The sequence below is a fragment of the Plecotus auritus genome (genome assembly GCF_963455305.1).
Source record: "Plecotus auritus genome assembly, chromosome: 1".
NCBI classification, from domain to species: Eukaryota; Metazoa; Chordata; class Mammalia; order Chiroptera; family Vespertilionidae; genus Plecotus; species Plecotus auritus.
Genome location: NC_137770.1, coordinates 245,672,858 through 245,693,530, shown reverse-complemented (window position 1 = coordinate 245,693,530; position 20,673 = coordinate 245,672,858). Strand labels below are relative to the sequence as shown.

The following is a 20,673-nucleotide window of genomic DNA, read 5'->3' as shown; positions in this document are numbered from 1 at the left end:
TTGGCCATCTGTAGGTCCTCTTCGGAAAGGTATCTGCTCAAATCCTTCGTCCATTTTAAAATTGGATTGTTTTCCCACTGGATCCCACGGTGTGGTAGTTTCAGTGTATTGTTGAATTCAGTTCGCTCACATTCTGTTGAGCATTTTTGCATCTATGTTCATCGGGGGTGGCCACCTGTACTTTTCTTTACTTGTGGTGTCCCGGTCTCACTGTGGTCTCAGGATAATGCTGGCCTCGGAAATGCGTGTGGAAATGTTCTCTCCTCTTCTGTTGTTGGGGAAGATTTTAGAAGGCTTGGTATTAATTCTCCTTTGAATAGCATTAACCAATGAAATCATCTGGTCCTGGATTTTTGTTTGTTTAGAGCTTTTTGATTACTGATTCAATCTCCTTACCAGTAATATGTCTGTTGACATTTTCTACTTTTTCAGATTCAGTCTTGGTAGGTACTATGTTTCTAACAATTTTGACTTTGCCGTTTTGAAGGTGAAGTTAAGGTCAATAAATGTGAGTCGTGGCTAGTTCATTGTTATTCACAATTCTCACAGTACTAGAATGGATGACTTTGATGAGTAGTAATACTAAATGGATTTTAGAAATGCCAGGGAGTGAAATAAGTCAGAGGAAGACAAAATACTGTATGATTTCACTTATAGTATATGTAAAATTTAAAAACACATAACACGTAGAAAAAAAGAGATCCCATTTGTGGTTGTCAGAGGTGGGGGTTGGGGGATGAGTCAAAGGAACAAACTTCTTTTTTTATACAATATATTTTTATTGATTTCAGAGAGGAAGGGAGAGGGAGAGAGAGAGAAACATCAATGATGAGAGAGAATCACTGATCGGCTGCCTCCTGCACGCCCCCCACTGGGGACCGAGCCTGCAACCCGGGCATATGCTCTTGACCGGAATCGAACCTGGGACCCTTCAGTCCACAGGCTGATGCTCTATCCACTGAGCAAAACCAGCCAGGGCAGGAGCAAACTTCTTATAAGATAAAAGATAAACAAATATAGGGGATGTACAACATGATTTTTTATTTTATTTTATTTTTTATTTTTTTTTTTTTAAATATATTTTATTGATATTTTACAGAGAGGAAGGGAGAGGGATAGAGAGCTAGAAACATCGATGAGAGAGAAACATCGATCAGCTGCCTCCTGCACACCTCCCACTGGAGATGTGCCCGCAACCAAGGTACATGCCCTTGACCGGAATCGAACCCGGGACCCTTCAGTCCGCAGGCCGACGCTCTTTCCACTGAGCCAAACCGGTTTCGGCACAACATGATTTTTAAAAAAAATATTTTATTGATTTTTTTACAGAGAGGAAAGGAGAGGGAGAAAGAGTTAGAAACATCGATGAGAGAGAAACATCAATCAGCTGCCTCCTGCATACCCCCCACTGGGGATGTGCCCGCAACCAAGGTACATGCCCTTGACCGGAATCGAACCCGGGACCCTTGAATCTGCAGGCCAACGCTCTATCCACTGAGCCACACCCGTCAGGGCTGTACAACATGATTTAGAGAAAAGAAAGAAAAAGAGAGAAGGAAACGTCCAGGAATTTAGCCGGGGAGCTGGTGTGGGGACGTGGACGCCCCGTGGAGGGGGCGGGGTGTCCTGGGAAGGCCCCCGGGGCCGTTTTGCTGGGCTGAGCTCTGCCCTCAGGACGGGACGTGGCCCGTGTCCTGCCGCAGGGGTGTGACAGGAAGTTCTTCAATGCCGGCATTCAGTTTGCCAACATGGACCTCCTGCTGAGCTTCATCAACACCCACTCATCCCAGCTGGGCATCACGGTGGAGTACGCCACTCTGAGCTCCTACTTCCACGCCGTGCACGCCCACAATGCCACCTGGCACGTCCGTGGCCACCAGGACTTTCTGCCCTACTCCTCAGGTACCCGCCTCGGGGGCGAGGGTGGCCATTGGTGCCAGGGTGGTGCCCCCTCAGCGTCTGCTCTTCCAGTCTGGGAGACTGGCCCCGGCCCCACCCACCTGTCCCCTTGGCCATCCTGGCTGCCACACCCACAGCCTGGTCCCCAGGCTGCCCACACACAGTAGGTTCCTGCCTCCGCACCTTGCCCTGGCGGGCTTCCCGGCGGAAGGGCCCCCCTCCCGTCTCTTCCTGCACAAGTTCCACTCATCTGTGATGTTGTCCCCTCCTCCCGGAGACCTTTCCTGACCTGGAGGCTGGACCAGGGGGTTTCCCTTCTATTACTCCATGGTCCTACTCGGGGGACCCCGATGCTTCACGCCTGCGTCCTGGAGGCCGCGGGCGCTGGCCCCACACGGCGCCCCCAAGGCTGGGAGGCTGCCCTGCCTGAGCCTGCCTCCTGGCTGCGTGCACCTCACCAACCGGCGGTGCCTCCGCGAAACCGGGACGGTAATGGCGCTTCGTCCATTGAGTTGTAAAGATGAAGCGAAACAAGGAACGCTCGGATCCTGGGTCCAGCACAGAACAAGGGCCCGCAGATGTAGCGATGAGTAACTATGATGCCATTCCTGGTCCCGCTGTGCCAGGCCCTGCCCAGATGTGAGCAGGGCCGTCCCTGCCCAGGAGGCGGACTCGGGGCCTGCAGCGTGTGCCCCGTCAGGCCGCTCATCCGGTGCTCAGCCCCCTGCTGAGGAGCCCCTTGCAGGCCCCAGCTCCCCCACTGCAACCCGGGGGAATTAGACGCAGCACAGCGGGCAGGTGCGGGGAGCTGGCTGCAGGAAACGCCCTCCTGCCCCTGCCTGGGGGGTAGCTGGGGATGGTGTGGGCCAAGCCCTCCTGCCCCTGCCTGGGGGGGTGGGTAGCTGGGAATGGTGTGGGCCAAGCCCTCCTGCCCCTGCCTGGGGGTGGGGGGTAGCTGGGAATGGTGTGGGCCAAGCCCTCCTGCCCCTGCCTGGGGGTGGGGGGTAGCTGGGAATGGTGTGGGCCAAGCCCTCCTGCCCCTGCCTGGGGGGGTGGGTAGCTGGGAATGGTGTGGGCCAAGCCCTCCTGCCCCTGCCTGGGGGGGGGAGGTAGCTGGGAATGGTGTGGGCCAAGCCCTCCTGCCCCTGCCTGGGGGGGCGGGTAGCTGGGAATGGTGTGGGCCAAGCCCTCCTGCCCCTGCCTGGGGGGGGGGGGGGTAGCTGGGAATGGTGTTGGCCAAGCCCTCCTGCCCCTGCCTGGGGGGGGGAGGTAGCTGGGAATGGTGTTGGCCAAGCCCTCCTGCCCCTGCCTGGCGGGGGGAGGTAGCTGGGAATGGTGTGGGCCAAGCCCTCCTGCCCCTGCCTGGGGGTGGGGGGTAGCTGGGAATGGTGTGGGCCAAGCCCTCCTGCCCCTGCCTAGGGGGTAGCTGGGGATGGTGTGGGCCAAACGTGGACCCATCTGACGGAGTCCCGCTTTGGAGGCCCTCAACCCCCCTCCCCCCCCCCCGCTTGGTCAGGCCTCATCCTCTGTCTGGGTGAGGACAGCATCTCCTGGTCTCTCAGCTCCTTCCACCCTCCTCCCGCCCACCCTCCCTGGGCCGCCAGCGGCACCTGCTGAACGCAGGCCTGTCCTGGGCCCCCCATGGTCCCAGAATCACATTCAGAGGCTGCGGTGCTGGGGCCTCTCAGCGGGTCCTGCCCACTCCCCTCGCCTCCCTCCCCTCCCCCAGGCCTCCCAGGCCCCTGGTTCGAGGCTGACCCAGGCCTTCCTAACCCTCCCTGGGCTTTCCTGTCCCCAGCCCACCCAGGCACCCTCCTCCCACCTGCCCCAGCGCCTCCAGGGCTCTGGGGCAGTTCCTGGCCTGGCTGGGGCAGGAGCCCCCAGGCCTTCCTGGGTGAGCCAGGTGACCCTGCCCCTCTGGCCCCAGCTCTCACGGGGCCAGGGCTTGGAAGGCTCCGCGGGCCCGGGGCTCACACCCCCTGCCGGCCCTTGTCTCCCAGAGGAGTCGCAGGTGTGGACCGGCTTCTACGCCTCCCGCAGCCCGCTCAAGGGGCTGGCGAGGCGGGCCAGCGCGCTGCTGCACGCGGGGGAGTCCATGTTCACTCGCTACATGTGGCCCCGCCCCTGGGGCCGCCTGGACCCCGGCTGGGCCCTGAAGCAGCTCCAGAAGCTCCGCTGGGCCGTCTCCGAGGTAACGGCACCGCAGCGGCCGCGCAGGTCGGAACCCCCGCACCGCGCCCTCCCTGTCCAGCCCTGGTCACTACTGGCCACGCCGCAGAGGTCGCCCCTGGTGACCAGCCTGGATGGGGGATGCTGGATGCAGGCCCTGCTCTGCTGTGTGGCCTCGGGCATGGGACGTTCTGAGCCCTCACCCGTCCCTGTGCCATGAGAACACATGCCCACCCGGTGGGTGGAGGGCAATTGAGTGCCATAATGTGCAGGACCCGCTTGGCCCGGCGGCGGCGGCCACACGGCGCCGTTTGCATCTCGCCCTGCCGTAGCGCAGGGACTGACTGAGCCCAGCGTGTCCCCGGGGACCCAGTGTGCTCCCCGGGGGTGCCCAAGGGGAGCAACGGTCCATCTCCCAAGTCAGCTGGTTTCCGCAAGGTCAGGAAGGTACTCGCCAGCGGCTCGCCTCCCAGTGCCTCAGTGCCCCTTCTGTGAAGTGCGGGACCCCCTCCGCCCACACCTGCTGAGAGGAAGGGTAGCCAGGGCCGGGCAGGCAGGGGCCCAGCAAGCTCTCGGGGGCAGGCGGACCCACTGCTCCCTCTGGCGGGACCGCAGGTGCAGCACCACGATGGCATCACGGGGACGGAGGCCGTGCAGGTGCGGGACATGTTTGTGAAGCACCTGAGTGCAGGGGTGCAGGCCGTGCTCCAGCTGATGGCCTCCATCGCCCTGGACCGGCCCCGAGACCCACCAGGTACGCGAGGCCCGCAGGGTGGGGTGTGGGCTGGGGGTGCGGACGCTCTGGTCCTTTCTGAGAAGAGGGCCTGGGGCCGGGGCGGGGCCTGAACACCTGACCATCGGATGCAGCGGCCCCATCCCGCAGGTGCCCTGACCTCGCCTGACCTTGGGCAGGCGCCTGACCGCTCCGAGCCTCCGTCTTCTCTCCCTGCACAAGGGCGGGCCGAGCATAGAGCATCGCTGGGCCTCCCTCAGGCCAGTTCATGCCCCGCCCGCACTCTGCCTGGGAGGGCGGCTCCTGCCCTGCTCTTCCAGCTGAGGGCACGGCGGTGGGGGGGGAACAGGGCGGGGGGTGGCTCTGCGGATCCCCAGCTGCGCAGGCCTAGAGCACCTCGGGAACCTGACTCGATGGGATCCCCCCGCGCAGCCTCGGACCCGGGCCTTGACTGCGAGGGCGTCACGAGTTTGCAGTGACGATCACACCCCTCGGACGGGTCTGAGGGGCTTCGAACCCACAGGCCCCCCTCAGCCTGCACGCCGCACCGGGCCCTCTCCCCTCCATGTCATGGCTCACCGGGCCCGCTCCCTCCCCGCCCCCCGTGTCTGTGAGGGACCCCATCCCCCCTTGGGACTCTGGGGGGCCCTGGGGACAGGAACAGAACACGGATCACTGCCTCCAGGCTGGGCTGGGCAGGCGAGAGAGACAGAAGCAAGGAAAAAGCTAGGACAGGGCAGTGGCCACGCTGCCGACAGGGCAGGGACGCCGCAGGGGGTCAGCGGAGACGGCCGGGAGGGCACCACAGCCCGAGGGAGCAGCCGAGCAGGGGCCGGCGCTGGACGACGTGTGCCGTGCGCGGGGCCACAGGCGTGGTCAGAGCTGGCCGCACGCGGGGCGCACGATGGAACAGAAAGGCACTCGGGTGTGCACCCAGGGGTCTCGCACGCTGGGCTGGGCAGTTGGACGTGACCTTCCAGGCTGCAGAGAATTTTCCGGTCACTCCCCACGCCGGGCACTCAGAGCCTCGGAGCTCGGCCTCAGGAGCTGGGCCACCCGGTGCAGCGACTCTTGCTTGGCCTCAGTGTCCTCATGAGCAGATGGGCTGACCGGGCAGGCGAGCCAGGAGCACACGGAGCCTCCGCTGCCCAGAGGGCACTGGGGGAGGGACACTGTGCTGAGCAGTGTGGGGCGCCCTGCAGGGATGACACCCCCGTCCCTGGTCCTCTCCTGGGGCGCCCTGCTCTCGCCTGCCTGATTCTCCTGCACCGAGGGGCCCCGCACAGCGGTGGCGCGTGAGAACAGCAGGAAAGCCCGCCCTCCGTTGCAGGCTCCGAGCCCGAGGGACACTTGGCCGCGGTCTACAACCCCCTGGCCTGGACGGTCACCACTTTGATCAACCTGACCGTGAGCTTTCCCCACGTCACGGTCACCGACGAGTCAGGCCACCCGGTAGAGGCCCAGGTATGGGCGCCATTTCTGTGCGGGCGCACTTGCTGCTGCTGACACCTGCCCGGGCCAGGCCCTCCCAGGGACATCCATGTGGGGCGTGTCCACTGAGGGTGGAGGGACCTACCCAGGGGGCTGGCTCTGGGGTGGGGCATCTGACCTGGCCACGGTCCCGGGACAGTCCCTCCCTGGAGGGCCTCAGGGGCCTGCGTGCCTGGGGCTGCTCGCCCCGCCCTGAGATTGGTTTTCTAATGTAAATGTCCACTTTGCAAGGGACAGACCTTCCTGTGCCTTAAAGGGCTGGTTATGGAGGTGCTGATATCAGCGGCTGCCTCTCAGCCCAGCACCCAGACACCGAGGGGCCCCCCACTGTGAGTGTGTGGTCCATTCTCCTCTCCTCTCCTCCCAGCCGGGACCTGGTGCCCCTGGGCACCCCTCCTGCCATCCTGCGGGCCCTTCCGTGGGAGGTGCCACCCGTCAGTCATTCAGCAAACACTCCCTGTGCCTGTTCTGGGCCTGGCTCTGGGCTGGGTTCTGGGTCTCTGGCGTCACTGTGGGGAGGGGAGCAGATGCTGAATGGCCAGGGAAGGCGTGGCTCGGTGCCCGGGAGCCTGAGCAGAAGGTGCTGGGGGAGGGTTTGGTCTGTTCAGACCCAGCACGGACCCCTTCCCATCAAGGGCAGCACCACGCAGAGTAGATCACTGACCGAATATTCTGGAACCCCTGCCACGTGTCCGCGCTGGTCTAGGCACTGGGGTACTATCCCAGCCAAAGTCCCTGCCCGCCGGGCCCGCCTTCTAGCGGAGAGACAGGCAGTAAACCATATGAGGAAGTGCAGACGGTGACAGTGATGACGGAGATGGTGGAGGAAAACCACTGCGGCAGGCTGCGGGGGACAGCCGTCCGCGGCATCTCAGTGAAGGCGGGTGGGAGGCTGTGTGGGGCTTCCGGGGTGTGCTGGTGGGCCTCCCCAAAAGGCCTCCCACTTGCCCTAAGAGTGAGGGGCATGGCCAAGTGAGCCCCGTGTCTTCTCCAAGCCCCTCCCCAAACCAGAGAAGAGGGATGAAAAAGGGTCTCCCCGCCCCCCCTGAAAGCGTCCCTCCATGGGAAATTGGAGGGTGGAGGGAGAAGGTTGCCCCCTCCCGGGCGGGGGCCTCCGGCAGAGGGAACAGCATGGGGAATGGCTCGGGGGCAGGAAGCAGGAGGAGTGTTGGGAAGGAAGGGTTGTCGATGGTGCTGGTGCCAAGAGGGAGGGAGGCAGGGGAGGGAGATGAGACCAGGGCTGGAGCCTGCTGAGCAGGGAGGATGCAAGGAGGGGAACTCAGCTCAGTTTGATGATGGACAGACCCCGCTGCCTCCTGGGTAGCACCCTGCACAGGAGGAGGGCAAGCTGAGGGTTACAGTGGAGACTGGTCCTCCAACCCCGAATCTCTTTTATCTTGCACCTTTGGCCCTGCAGGTCCAGAGATCAAAGGAGATCCCACATAAATATGACTTGTATGTGCTGACCACAATCCGGGGCCTCAGCTACCGGTACTATAGTATCAGGCCCACCGAGCAGGCCCCGGATGGCAAACAGGCATCAATGACGTTCACCTCCGAGCTTTACCTCAAGCCGAGAAAACTAAGCACCAGGCCCAGGGGCCAGAACCTGGTGTCCGTGAAGAACGACTGCTACACTGTCTTCCTAGACCCGGACACCAACCTGATGCACAGCATCTGGGAGAGGTGAGGTGCAGCCATTGCTGGCTCTGAGGTGGAGGCATTCCCTGAGGCCCGAGCTGTCATTCCCCCACAGGGGACTTCATTTCCTCTCCTGCCTGGGCGAAGGACCTGATGGTGGGGGAGGCCTTTCAGTATTTTGCCATCTTTATTTCTAGGAGTATGAGTTTTGGCCAGTGCAAAAAAGACTTCCTTAAACTTTTTCATTCCAGAGCTGTTGATCCTGAGGAAAAAGGGGTATTGAGGGACCTCCACCTGAGGGAATAAATATAATAATCATTTTACCCCTTTTTTAAAATTTAATGAAACATAAAATTCATTAATCTATTCAATCACCCACCAAACTACCCATCTACCCACCCACTCACCCATCTATTCACCCATCACACCTCCATTCTTCCTTATAACCCACCCATTTATCCACACACCTGTCCCATCCATCCATCCATCCATCCATCCACTTATCCATCTATTCGTCCATCCATCCATCTATTCACCAACCCATCCGTTTTAGCACTCAGCCATCCACATGTCCAGCAAACTGTCTGTCAATCATCCGTCCGTCCGTCCATCCATCCATCCATCCATCCATCCAGTCACTCCTTCAGGAGACTGGTCCTCAGCCAGTGGTGGAGGGGAACCACAGAAATGCCCTGAGCATGCTCTGAGCTCCCTGGTCAGGTGGAAAAAGGTGGAGTCAGCCGCTGGCATTGGGTCCTTCTTTGCCTGGTCCTGCACACCCTCCAGAATGCCCCTGCCAGGGCCAGCTCCGGCTTGCCACCCCTTTCTCCCAGCCCTGGATGCCCGCACCTAAGCCAGGACCCACCGCCCACCTCCTGGCCCCTGTCTCCCTGTTAGCTGCGTTAGGTGAGGAGAAGGGTGTTTCTCACTGGGCTCCCCAAAGTCCCAGTGAGCTCACGCAAAGCAGCATCTGAGGCATTCTCAGAGAGGAGCTGCTGGAACTGGAGTGGGGGTGCTCAGAGGGGCTTGCGGGGAGGAGACCCCAGGAGCCCGGCCTGAGGCCTCGAAGGGGGAGAATCTGCTGGCAGAGAGGAGGGGGGCACTGTGCCATAGAAGGGAGCGCCCGCGCCAGGCCTGTGGTGGATAAGAGCTGGCTGGCTGTAATTCACACACCATCCCACCCACCCACTTAACTGTATGCACCTATGATTTTAGCATGTTCACAGAGCTGTGCAGGCATCACCACCAACCATGTTAGAACATGTTCATCACCCCAACGAGACATCTCAAGCTCCCCGTCCCCGACTCCCCGGCAGGTCTAGTCTCCTTTCTGTCCCTCTGGATTCGCCCAATTGGGAGATTTCATAAAATGAAAACGGACCGCATGTGGTCCTTTTGTGACGGGCTTCTGTCCCGTAGCATCCTGGTCCCAAAGCTTCATCCGTGTGCACGTCTGATGTGCACGGCGTGCCTTTTTCATGCCTCCGTAGTATTCCACCGCTTAGCCATACCAGTTTATTCCTCCAGCCCACAGCGGACGGGCACCCGTGTGGTGTCCACGTTCTGGCTCTTCTGAAGCATGTTGCCGTGACGATGCATGTACCTGGTTTTGTGTGCATGTGGTTTTCCTTTTCTTGGGTGGACTCCTAGGAGCGTTTCCCACGGTGCCCGCTCCACTTTCCAGTCCCACCTCAGTGTGTGGGGCTCACTTTCTGACTCGCTGCTGACAGCGCTCCTCGGGGGTGCAGTGGCGTCGCGTCCGATGTGGTTCTGACTTGCATTTCCTTGCTGACTGTGGTACTGGGCATCTCTTGCACGGCCTGGCGCCCCCCGTCTATCTTCCCCCGGTCTATCTTCCCCCCCCGTCTATCTCCCCCCCGTCTATCTTCCCCCCGTCTATCTTCCCCCCCGTCTATCTCCCCCCGTCTGTCTTCCCCCCGTCTGTCTCCCCCGCCCCATCTATCTTCCCCCCATCTATCTTCCCCCTCGTCTATCCCCCCCGTCTATCTTCCCCCCGTCTGTCTCCCCCCGTCTGTCTCCCCCCCTGTCTATCTTCCCCCGTCTATCTTCCCCTCTGTCTATCTCCCCCCCCCGCCCCGTCTATCTTCTCCCCATCTATCTTCCCCCCCGTCTATCCCCCCCGTCTATCTTCCCCCCGTCTGTCTCCCCCCCGTCTATCTTCCCCCCTGTCTATCTTCCCCCCTGTCTATCTCCCCCCCCCGCCCCGTCTATCTTCTCCCCGCCCCCCGTCTATCTTCTCTGATGAAATGTCTGGGCAGATCCTTTGTCCAGCTTGAAACTGGGCTGTCCTTTTTTTTTAAAGTCTTTTAAAGAATATATTTTTATTGATTTCAGAGAGGAAGGGAGCGGGAGATAGAAACATCAATGATGAGAGAATCATGGATCGGCTGCCTCCTGCACACCCCACACTGGGGATCGAGCCCACAATCTGGGCATGTCCCTGGAATCCAGCCATGACCTCCTGGCTCCTAGGTCGATGCTCAACCCCTGAGCCACGCGGCCAGGCTGAGTTGCCTTTTTATTGTTCAGTTGTAAAAGTTCTTTATCTTTTCCGGATGCAAGTCCCTTGTCAGGCGTGGTTTGCAGATCTCCCGTCCTGTGACTTTTCACTTCCTCGGGGGCGTGCTTGTGAAAGAGGCTTTTCTCTTCCCTCCCCTTCGGAGGGCAGAGGGGCCTCGCGGACGCCTCCTCTTCGTCCTGTCCCCAGCACCGTCCCTAAGCCACCCCAGGGTGGGTGCAGAGGCCCTAAGCCACCCCAGAGTGGGTGCAGGGGCCCTAAGCCACCCCAGGGTGGGTGCAGGGGCCCTAAGCCACCCCAGGGTGGGTGCAGAGGCCCTAAGCCACCCCAGGGTGGGTGCAGAGGCCCTAAGCCACCCCAGAGTGGGTGCAGAGGCCCTAAGCCACCCCAGAGGGGGTGCAGAGGCCCTAAGCCACCCCAGAGTGGGTACAGAGGCCCTAAGCCACCCCAGGGTGGGTGCAGAGGCCCTAAGCCACCCCAGAGTGGGTGCAGAGGCCCTAAGCAACCCCAGAGTGGGTGCAGAGGCCCTAAGCCACCCCAGAGGGGGTGCAGAGGCCCTAAGCAACCCCAGAGTGGGTGCAGAGGCCCTAAGCCACCCCCAGAGTGGGTGCAGAGGCCCTAAGCAACCCCAGAGTGGGTGCAGAGGCCCTAAGCAACCCCAGAGTGGGTGCAGAGGCCCTAAGCCACCCCAGAGTGGGTGCAGGGGCCCTAAGCCACCCCAGAGTGGGTGCAGAGGCTCTAAGCCACCCCAGAGTGGGTGCAGAGGCCCTAAGCAACCCCAGAGTGGGTGCAGAGGCCCTAAGCTACCCCAGGGTGGGTGCAGAGGCCCTAAGCCACCCCAGGGTGGGTACAGGGGCCCTAAGCCACCCCAGGGTGGGTACAGGGGCCCTAAGCCACCCCAGGGTGGGTACAGGGGCCCTAAGCCACCCCAGGGTGGGTACAGGGGCCCTAAGCCACCCCAGGGTGGGTACAGGGGCCCTAAGCCACCCCAGGGTGGGTACAGGGGCCCTAAGCCACCCCAGGGTGGGTACAGGGGCCCTAAGCCACCCCAGGGTGGGTGCAGAGGCCCTAAGCCACCCCAGGGTGGGTGCAGAGGCGACTCATCCTCCCTTCGTGCCTGCTTGGCAGCTGGAGCTGCAGACTGGGGCGGCCGCCTGGCTCCAGCCGGGGAGGTGATGCCGGGAGTGCTGCGCAGGGCAGTAACCCTGCCTTCTTGGGCTGCTTTTGTAGATGGAACAACCAGACGGTCAGCGTGACCCAGGAGTTCCTGGAGTACACCGTCAGCGGCAACGCGAATGACGGCCCCGTCTCCGACAACTACGTGTTTCTGCCTAAAGGGCCTGCGGACCCGGCGTGGGAGGCGGTGAGAGTGGAGATCGTGCGCGGGCGCCTCCTGACGGAGATCCGGCAGTACTTCTACAGGTGCGCACAGTAGGTGCGCGTGGGCGGGTGTTGCGGGCCCACCTTTGCTTAGGTCCCCAGCTCCTGCTTGGCAGTTGCCGCTGGATGGAAGTCTGGGGCAGGAATGAAGGGCTCCAGGCCACGCGTTCCAGCTGCGTCTGCATGTGCTGTGTCACCTCGGCGGTGTCTGAGCGGAGCTGGGACAGGAACCCGCGGCGCCAGTGACTTAGCACAAGGGGAGTTCTCGTGTTTTCCCTGCCAGAAGCCATCGGGCCTGGCCAGGCCCCGCACCCTCAGGGAACCGGCGCCTCCCGTCCTGCCCCTGAGAAGGCACCCTGCCTGCCTGCCTGCAGGAGGGAGGGGGAGAGAAGCAAGGAAGGGCAGCCCTGGCCGGTTTGGCTCAGTGGATAGAGCATTGGCCTGTGGACTGAAGGGTCCTGGGTTTGATTCCGGTCAAGGGCACATGCCCGGGTTGTGGGCTCAATCCCCGGTAGGGAGCATGCAGGAGGCAGCCGATCAATGATTCTCTCTCTTCACTGGTGTTTCTACCTCTCTCCCTCTCCTTTCCTCTCTGAAATCAATAAAAATATATTAGAAAAAAAGAAAAAAGAAAGGGCAGGAGAGGAGGGGGAGGAGGAAGAGGCATCCAGAAGGCCCGGAGGTTGCTTACTGATTGGGCTTTTGTCTTCCAGGACGCTGGACGCCAAAGAGCACACCTACGCCATCTACTCCCGCCTGGCGCACGTGCCGCTGGACCGCGAGCTGCTCTGCCACCGCCTCGAGCAGGAGTTGCGCGTGGGCCCCCTGCAGGTGAACCGCGAGGCCATCCTGAGGACCAGCACCGACCTGCAGAGCCTGCGGGTCCTGCACTCGGACAGCAACGCCTTCCAGATGCAGCGGAGGCTCCACCGGGACTACCTGGTCCACGGCATCTCCCGGGTACGCGCGGCGAGGCCCCCGGAGCGGAGGCCCCCGGAGGTGCCCCCACGCGCTGCCCGTCGGGGTCGGCCTGGCGTCTGAACTCGGGCTGCCACGCGCTGGGGACAGTCCCCGAGGGGCCTCCGCTTCCTCTTCCGTAAGATGAGGGCTCGCTCGTCAGAGACTTGGTCTGAGGGTTGGCGGGATGACGCGTGTCAAGGGCTGGCCGCGTTCACGCTCTGAGCCGGAACGTGCGGCAGCAGGGCCTCAAGTCAGACATGCGGTCCCGCGCGCACGCCCTTCAGCTCCAGGCAGGGTGACCTTGGGCAAGTGACTGAGCTTCCCCGCGCCCCTGCCCTCTCCTCGCCCCGGCGCTGTGAGGGTCCCTGGGAGAATCTCTTGTGCCCGCAATGCGCCTTTGTTATTTCTCCTCCCACGGGGTCCCCGCCCCGCCCCGCACTGCCTGCCTTGAGTGTGTTCCCTGGCATCTCTGTTCGCTGGTCCTCACCCTCTGCGGCCAGGCCCCCCACAGTCCAGCCTGTCACCCCGGGAGGTTCTGCCCCACGGGAGCCAGAGGCACGGCTGTGTGACGGCTGCTCAGCTCACGGGCCCTTACCCCAGCACCCATCGGCCCAGGGCCCTGACCGGCCTGTGTCACCTCCTCCCTGCAGCACTTGTCCAGAGCGGGTCTTTGCGCCCCATCTACAGAAGGGGAAACTGAGGCTCGAGTGGGCTCAGGCCCAGCTCACAGGTCAGGTGGCAGGGGAGCCGGATGTGAGTCCCTCCCCCATGGCACCTCCAGCTGCCGCTGCGCCTGAGCTGGGGCTTGGCTGGGCGGCCACAGGGCGATCGCTGACCAGGTGGCCTGCCTTGCCCTTTGCCCGACCGCCCTCCTGGCCCTGTCTGTGTCCACAGAATTACTACCCCATGGTGCAGTCGGCCTACATCGAGGACAGCAGGAGCAGGCTGGTGCTGCTCTCCGAGCAGGCGCACGGCGTCTCCAGCCAGGGGGACGGAGAGGTGGAGGTAGGCGGGGCCCCACGCTGCCCTCCCGCCCCCACGCCAAGCACGGTGCCAGGGGCCTGCCACCCAGCTCTCCCCTGCAGGTGCTGCTTCACCGGCGGCTGTGGAACAACTTGGAGTTGTCCCAGTACTTCAACGTCTCCCTGAAAGAACCCTCGATCGTCCGCCCGGTGTTCTGGCTCCTGCTGGGACCCCCGTCCATGACCACTCGCCTGCGCCCGCGGAGTGGGCTGGCCCTGCAGCACAGGCCCGTGGTGGTGCTGGGAAGGCTGACTGGTAAGGGGGTGCCGAGAAGGAGCCCGTCGGGCCGGCGAGAACCTGGGCGAGTGGGTGCCCTCGGGGCCGGGGCTGTGTGCGCCGTGAGGCCGAGTCCTCTCGAGTCCTCTCGGGAGGGATTCCTCGTGGGATGTCCTTTGAGATTCAGGGCGGACAGTGGGCGGGGCTGACGAGAGGGCCGGTGACCTGAGGGGTTAGGTAGTGTCACCCACAAGCCGAGATGAGCCTGTGGGCTGTCTCAGTGTTTGACAGGAAAAGCGCTGGTGGAGCAGCGGGGTGGGCAGAGGCTGGGAAGCTCAGGGCGGGAGGCGGAGCTGGGCAGCGGCCCGGGCAGGCGGCAGCCAGGCAGCGCTGGGCTTCTCGGGAGCCATCTCTCCCAGGACTGCCCCTCCAGGCCCCATGCTGGCTGCCTGCGCCCCCCCTCCCCCACCCCCGTGTTCTTCCTGGCAAAGGCAGCCTTTCCCCCGGAGGGGCGAGCGCCGTGTCTGAGAAAGCGCCGAGGCTGTGCTCAGCTCCCTCCATCTGGCCTCACTCCAGTCTCTGTTGGTTGCAAGTGAGAGACATCGAGGGAAGGGCAGGGTGTAACGTGGACCGAGGCTGGCACCTTCCTGAGGCTGTTTCTCCCTCCTCTGTCATCTCCCCACAAAGGAACTGAGACGCAAAAGTCCCAGGGAAAGATTCTGATTGGCCCTATGGGATCACATGACCCCAGCCTGGACCAATCACTGTGGCCTGGGGCACAGGGGGAAGATGGCACTCCAGCTGCAGCCCAGAGTTGAAAGGAGCATTTCCTGGGGAGATGAGGGGCTGAGGTGTCTTCTGAGCAGAGACCGGGGTGACCAGACTAGGGAGGAGCTGGCTTCCCAGGCGTGAACAGAAAACAGGGCTCTGCGTGAGCTCTCATCTGATCTGCAGCAAATAGTGCCCCTCTGGGCCGTGGTCCCCCACCTGCACTTGCCATGGATGGACCGGAGACTCAGGGTCCGTCCAGCTCTTCGATTCGTCATCTGAGCTGCTGGGCCTGTGGGAGGGGGGGCATTAGGGGGGAAGGACCTGGGGTGGGAGCCTGGGTGGACGCTGGACCAGCCGTGTGGGCTGCCCGTGGGGAGGCTGGGAGGTCGGCTGGGCTGGGAGGGACAGCGGTGTGGAGAGCTCCGAATGCAGAGGAGTGGTTTGGCCCCAAACCCGTCCCCTCGCTGTGTCCGTGGGCTGTACAGAGGCTGACTCCAAGAGCCCCATCGCCCGTCAGCAAGAGGCTGTGACGCTGCCCCCAAGTCTTCACCTGCAGATCCTGAGCATCCCCGGCTGGAACTACAGCTCAGACCACTCCAAGCACCTGCAAAACCTCCAGAAAGGTGAGCAGGGCCCCGGGCCAGCCACTCCCCCCTCCCCCTCGCCGACCCGGCCCCCACCGCACCGCCAGGTGAGGGCCTCCTCAGCGTTGTCATGGCTCAGGAGGTCACCTGGTCCCTTCACCTGCCAAATGGGGAGACGGAGGCCCACAGAGAAGCATCGAGGGCCCAGGGACGGGGGGCCTGGACCCCAGCCCAGGACCTGCCCAAATGATTCTCCCTGGACCCCTGTAAGCCCACCTCACCTCCAGACCATTGTCCACATCCTGCCGGACCTAGGGCTGCGCGCCGGGCCTGCTTCCCCCGGGGACTCCTCCTGGGGCCGCAAGCACCTGACTCCCGTCACCCTCGGAGCCCTGGCAGCCCGACTGCCTGGAACTTCCATTCATTCGTGAAGCCAACGTCTCCGGGCTGGGCCGGGGGGTGCGCAGTGACCGGTGCGGCAAGGTCTCTGCTGGCTGAGCTCTCGGTCTAGGGAGGGAAGCAGTCAAGCCACCAGGCAGCGATGACAGTGATCAGACAGAAACTCGGGGCTGGGCATCAGGGAGGGCTTCACGGCGGAGGCGAGACCTACCAGGAAGCAACTGGTCCTGCTGCCAATGCTCCAGCTGCACCTCCTCTGCCCCTTTGCACTTGAGCCGCTGAAAAGCAGGCTGGCTGCACCTCAGCCACCCTCGGGTCCCCCTCAAAGTCCCACCCAGGACCTGGCCCCCCACAAAGTAAGAGCCTGTGGAATTAAGAAGCGGCGATAGGCCAAGTAGCATCCTTGTCCCTGGAAAAGTGTATGTGGGAGACCTTGGCTCATGTCTGCATCCCAGAGGCTCCCTCACACTGAACCCCAGCACCTCAACCATCACAGGAGACACTGGGCAGACGGCCTCTCACCGCCCCCGCCCCCGCCCCCGGCAGCACATCCTTCCCACGGGCGGGCGCGTGGCCACGCAGACTGCGAACGTGACTCCTGCGGGCGGCTGGCTCCCAAAGAGGAGGAGGGAGGGGCTCCCTGCAGCCCCTGATGAGAAACCCCTTCCTGGAGAGGCCGGGGAGCACCGGGAGGGCGGGAGTCCCCCCGACCCCCTGTGAAGTAGGCTGTCATCCTCACCGTCCTCCTCACCCGCCCCACCTCATCGGGACCCGAAGCTTCGCTCGGCTCGAGGCCTGTCCTGAACCACTGAGCCAGGACCACGGAGAAGGGATTTTACAAACCTTCTGCCGCCTAGCCAAGGGCCCAGCTGTCCCTGTGCCGACAGCCCGCCCCCCTCCCCGCCCCGCCCCACCCCGCCCCGCCCCCCGCCCCTGCCCCCCACCCCCACTCTTACCCCCCCCTCCGCCCCCCCACTCCCACCCCCCGCCCCCTGCCCCTGCCCCCCCAACCCCCACCCTTACCCCCGCCCCCCACCCCACCCCCACCCCCTGCCCCTGCCCCCCCACCCCTACCCCCTGCCCCCTGACCCCGCTCCTCCACCCCCACCCCCCGCCCTCTGCCCCCACCCCCCACCCCCCCCGCCCCCTGCCCCCTGCCCCCTGCCCCCCGCCCCCGCCGCTGTATGTCTCGAGGGTCAGCGGCAAGCCCCTCTCTCTGTGGGGCCAGGGACCTGAGATGGAGGCCACGGTGCACCATGTGCCGCCTTAGTCCCGGTGACAGGAAACGCTCCTGCCTCGAGTGACAGGTCACCTCTGCTCGCTTTGCACGGGCCTCAGGGTTCCGTGGCCACAGGCAGAGAAGGCGAGAATGCTCCAGAGCCGGCAGATCTGAGCACGGGGCCGCGAGGCCACAGCCGTGGCGGAGGACGGAGGGCCGGGCCTCGCCTTGCCCAGCAGCGCTGTGTGGCCTCGGGCGAGGGCCTGCCCGCTCTGAGCCGGGGGAGGCCACGCCGCCGCCTCCCAGGGAGCGTGAGGGTGTAAAGGGGGTGAGTGTGTCAAGTCCCGGCACAAGTGGGGTCCCCACGGCCGCCTTCCTCCCGTCCCCCAGGCTTTCCGAGGAAGGCCAAAGCCGACCTCCGCCGGGTGCTGCTGCGGCTCCACCACCTGTATGAGGTCGGGGAGCACCAGGTCCTGTCTCGGCCGGTGACCGTGAACCTGAAGGTAAACGCCCCCCTCCCATGTCCCTCTGCCGGACCACCCTGTCCAGCCTCTTGGGGGCGCTGGGCCAGGGAGTCGCATTCCCAGGTCACAGTCCCAACTCGGAAACCACCTTGGCAAGAGGCGTGTCAGGGTGCCCTCACCACGGCCCCGTGGGCTCTGGTGGGTCCACCCCGCCCCAGCCGGTGCCCGGCCTGACCCCTTCTCCCTGGAAGGTAGTTCGGGACGCCTCCCCTCTCCCTTGGGTGCCTCCGGACGCCCCCTTTTCCCAGCCTCACCAGTCTCCTCCCTCACCTGCCCCGTCCCACGGCCCCTCGGAGGCCCAGAGCAGGTCTGGGTGAGTGTGGTCAGGGCGCAGGGAAGACCAAGGTGGCACTTGGGCATCGGTCGCCCTGTGCTGCCCCCACCCAGGCGGCGTGCCAAGGCCCTCGGGGGGCAGATGGCCGGGCGGACGCCGTGCTGCTTCTCCGCGTGGATGGTGCTGGTCGGTGGCCCAAGCGGGTCTCAGGGAGGACGGTGCGTGGCTCCCGGGGCGGCTGCCAGCGAGGGCGCCTGGAGCAGGCGGGGCGTTTCTCACCAGCGGACGCGGCTGGGCCGTGCTGCCCTTGGTCGCTGTCCTTCGGGCCGTCCTCAGCACACTAGCTCCTGTTCTTCCTGCTGTCGCCTGTGGTCACAGCCGGTCGGGCCTCACCAGCAGGTGTAAGACCGGAGCGGGGTCGCAGCACCCAGGGCCTGGTCGCCCGTGCGCGTCCCGTCCATCAGCAAGGGCAGCTGGCCCAGATCCCCCGCCCTCCAGCCAGCCACTGCGCCTGTCTTCCGATGGCCAGCCGGGCCCCTGCCTCCCTCCCTGCGTGGGTGGCTGGGTTGAGCTACTTGGCAAAGGGGGTGGGTGACTGACTGAGCACCCTGGGCAGGAGGAGGCTCGATGTGGGAGGGGCAGCTCTGAGCGCCAGCCACCTTCTGGGCACAGCCATCCAGCTGGGCAGCTGGGAAGCAGGGCCTCCTGGCCTCACTTGCCTCACCTGCGAAGCGGGCTCCCGCCGGTGGCTTTGCTGTGAGAATGAAATGAAGGAGGCGTGTGGGGTCCTGGGTGCCCCCCTGCCGCCGTGTGTCCTCTGCTCAGCCCTGGAGCCCCGGCGGCTCACCCCGCCCCGCGCTGCCTTCCCTGCAGTCCGCGCTGCGGGGGCTGGGCACGCTGGTGGCCGCGGAGGAGCGCTCGCTCACGGGGACCTGGAGTGTGAACTCGCTGCGGCGCTGGAGGTGGAGGACACGCACCACAGGTTTGGGAGGCCGGGTTTGGGTGCTGCCCGCGCTGCCCCCCCAGGCTGTGTGTGTGACCTTGAGCAGGCCCCTCGCCTCCTCTGATTCTGCGGCCGCCCCGAGTCCGCCTTAGCCGTTAGGAGAGGCTTGGGGTCAGCGCCTGCCTGCCAGGGCTCCACACCGGCGTGTGCGGGTGCGAGTGCGTGTGCGTATCTGCGAGTGCGTGTGTGTGCAGGCCACGCCGCTGTCCGTGCCCTGGGTGAGACCCACGCTCGCCGGCGTGCCCCCACGGTCTGAGTGTGCCAGGCTGCGCCTCGCTCCGCACACACCACTGTGGCCCCCGCCAACCACAGGCTGCTTCCTGCCGCCCAGGCTTGGCCGACGCCGTTCCCTCCGCCGGAACGCGCCTGGCCCTGCCTTCCGGCCTGTCCTGCTCCGGGCCAGGCAGGGGCAGAGCCTCTGCTCGCCGTGCCATGAGTCTCGGTCCCACGACCTTCTCTCTGTCCACTGCGCAGCGCCGTGGCGGGGGCGGGGGGCCTTTCAGTCAGTGTGCGAGGGGGTGAATGGGTGGATCATGCATGGGTGGGTGCAGGAGGGAAGGGTGGATGAGCAGTATGAGCCCAAACCCCAGGGCATGACTTTGGGGAGCCAGTGAACTAAAGGTCAGGGCCCCCAATGGCCTCAGGGAGAAGCCTCTTAGGTCCTGCGGCCACGCGGGACCAGCACCAGCCTCCTCTGCAGGCCCAGTGCCCTGGGAAGGGCAGAAATGCGAGGGCCGCGGCCGTGGGTCCTGGCAGGAGGGGCAGCCACACACACTGTGGTGCTGGGGGTCCCGGGAACAGGGGCTCCGAGGGGGAGGGCTGGGCTGACCACCTCTGCCCCTGCCAGGTGGCTCCCGGCCCAGCACCCCGCAAGGCCCCATCGTCACCATCGGCCCCAAGGAGATCCGGACCTTCTTCGTGCACTTTCAGAGGCAGTGAGTGCTCAGCCGAGGCCGCGGGCCCAGGGCTTCCAGACCCGGGCAACCACAGGGCCCGACGCGGCCCAGCAGCGAGGACGGACAGGAGGACAGCGGCCGTCTGGTCGGCTGACACAGGAAATGGACAGGCTGGGTCTCTTACTTTTTGAAATAAAAGCTGCATCCTAAGGACCCGTTTCTTCTCCTCGGCCTCTGGCGCCAGCCCCTCCTCTCCTGTCGCCTGATGATGTCCCCACACACCCCACGGCTCCTCGTTCATTCGCCAAAGTCGAAGACAGGCAGTCGTGCCAGGCAGAGCGCGAAGCCACGGTGACCCGTGCCCCCGCCGCGCAGGCCCTGTGGGTCTCACTGAGGCCACACTGTGAACCTGGCTCTGCCGTGTGACCGGTGACATGGTGTGGGGCTGGGACAGGGGGGAGCAGGAGGCCTCAGAGCCGTGGGTGCACGGAGCTCGGCCTCTGGGTCAGGAGGGCCGTGGAGAAACGACTCCCCGGGCAGGGCTGTGAGCTGTAGAAAGACGCAGACCAAATCCGGGACACCCCGCCGACACCCTGACACCCACGCCCCACCGACTCGTCACCTCGCCTCTTCCAGGCTCCAGGGCCTCCTACCACTCAGTGTCGTCCCTGACTGTCTACTGTTCCCACCAGATGTGTGTGTCCCGGAAGAGAAAACTTCCATTTTTTAGCCCTGTGACCCCAGACAAGCACCACACCTACCGCTGTCAGTATTTGTTAAGTGACTACAAGCTGCGGGGGAGGGGAGATAGTCCATGATCTTTCTTCAAGAGAAGAGTGAAGACAGGAAGATGGGAGTCACCCCATCCTCTTCATGGTCTGTGCCCCTGCCCCATCCACATGTACCCTCACATGCTTGCTTGTGGGCATGCACACACACACACACATGCACT

General features: G+C 63.9%; 1 protein-coding gene across 2 annotated transcripts in view; it reads left to right on the top strand.

Moving 5' to 3' along the window:
* MAN2B2 (mannosidase alpha class 2B member 2) overlaps positions 1 to 19,934 on the top strand; it is a 34,404-nt gene extending 14,470 nt beyond the window's left edge. The window contains exons 7-19 of one of the 2 annotated variants that reach the window (XR_013959663.1): positions 1,704 to 1,902; positions 3,900 to 4,090; positions 4,684 to 4,822; positions 6,132 to 6,265; positions 7,710 to 7,978; positions 11,810 to 11,894; positions 12,566 to 12,812; positions 13,707 to 13,817; positions 13,898 to 14,090; positions 15,308 to 15,445; positions 17,415 to 17,527; positions 18,696 to 18,804; positions 19,673 to 19,934. Coding sequence is in view for 1 of the 2 variants with exons in the window: in XM_080651430.1 (XP_080507556.1) it covers positions 1,704 to 1,902; positions 3,900 to 4,090; positions 4,684 to 4,822; positions 6,132 to 6,265; positions 7,710 to 7,978; positions 11,703 to 11,894; positions 12,566 to 12,812; positions 13,707 to 13,817; positions 13,898 to 14,090; positions 15,308 to 15,445; positions 17,415 to 17,527; positions 18,696 to 18,804; positions 19,673 to 19,764 (2,127 nt within the window). In the remaining variant the exon portion in view is untranslated. Of the gene's footprint in view, positions 1 to 1,703; positions 1,903 to 3,899; positions 4,091 to 4,683; positions 4,823 to 6,131; positions 6,266 to 7,709; positions 7,979 to 11,702; positions 11,895 to 12,565; positions 12,813 to 13,706; positions 13,818 to 13,897; positions 14,091 to 15,307; positions 15,446 to 17,414; positions 17,528 to 18,695; positions 18,805 to 19,672 lie in introns of both variants that reach the window. The other variant, XM_080651430.1, reaches the window with a different exon arrangement.
* The last annotated feature ends 739 nt before the right edge of the window (positions 19,935 to 20,673 follow it).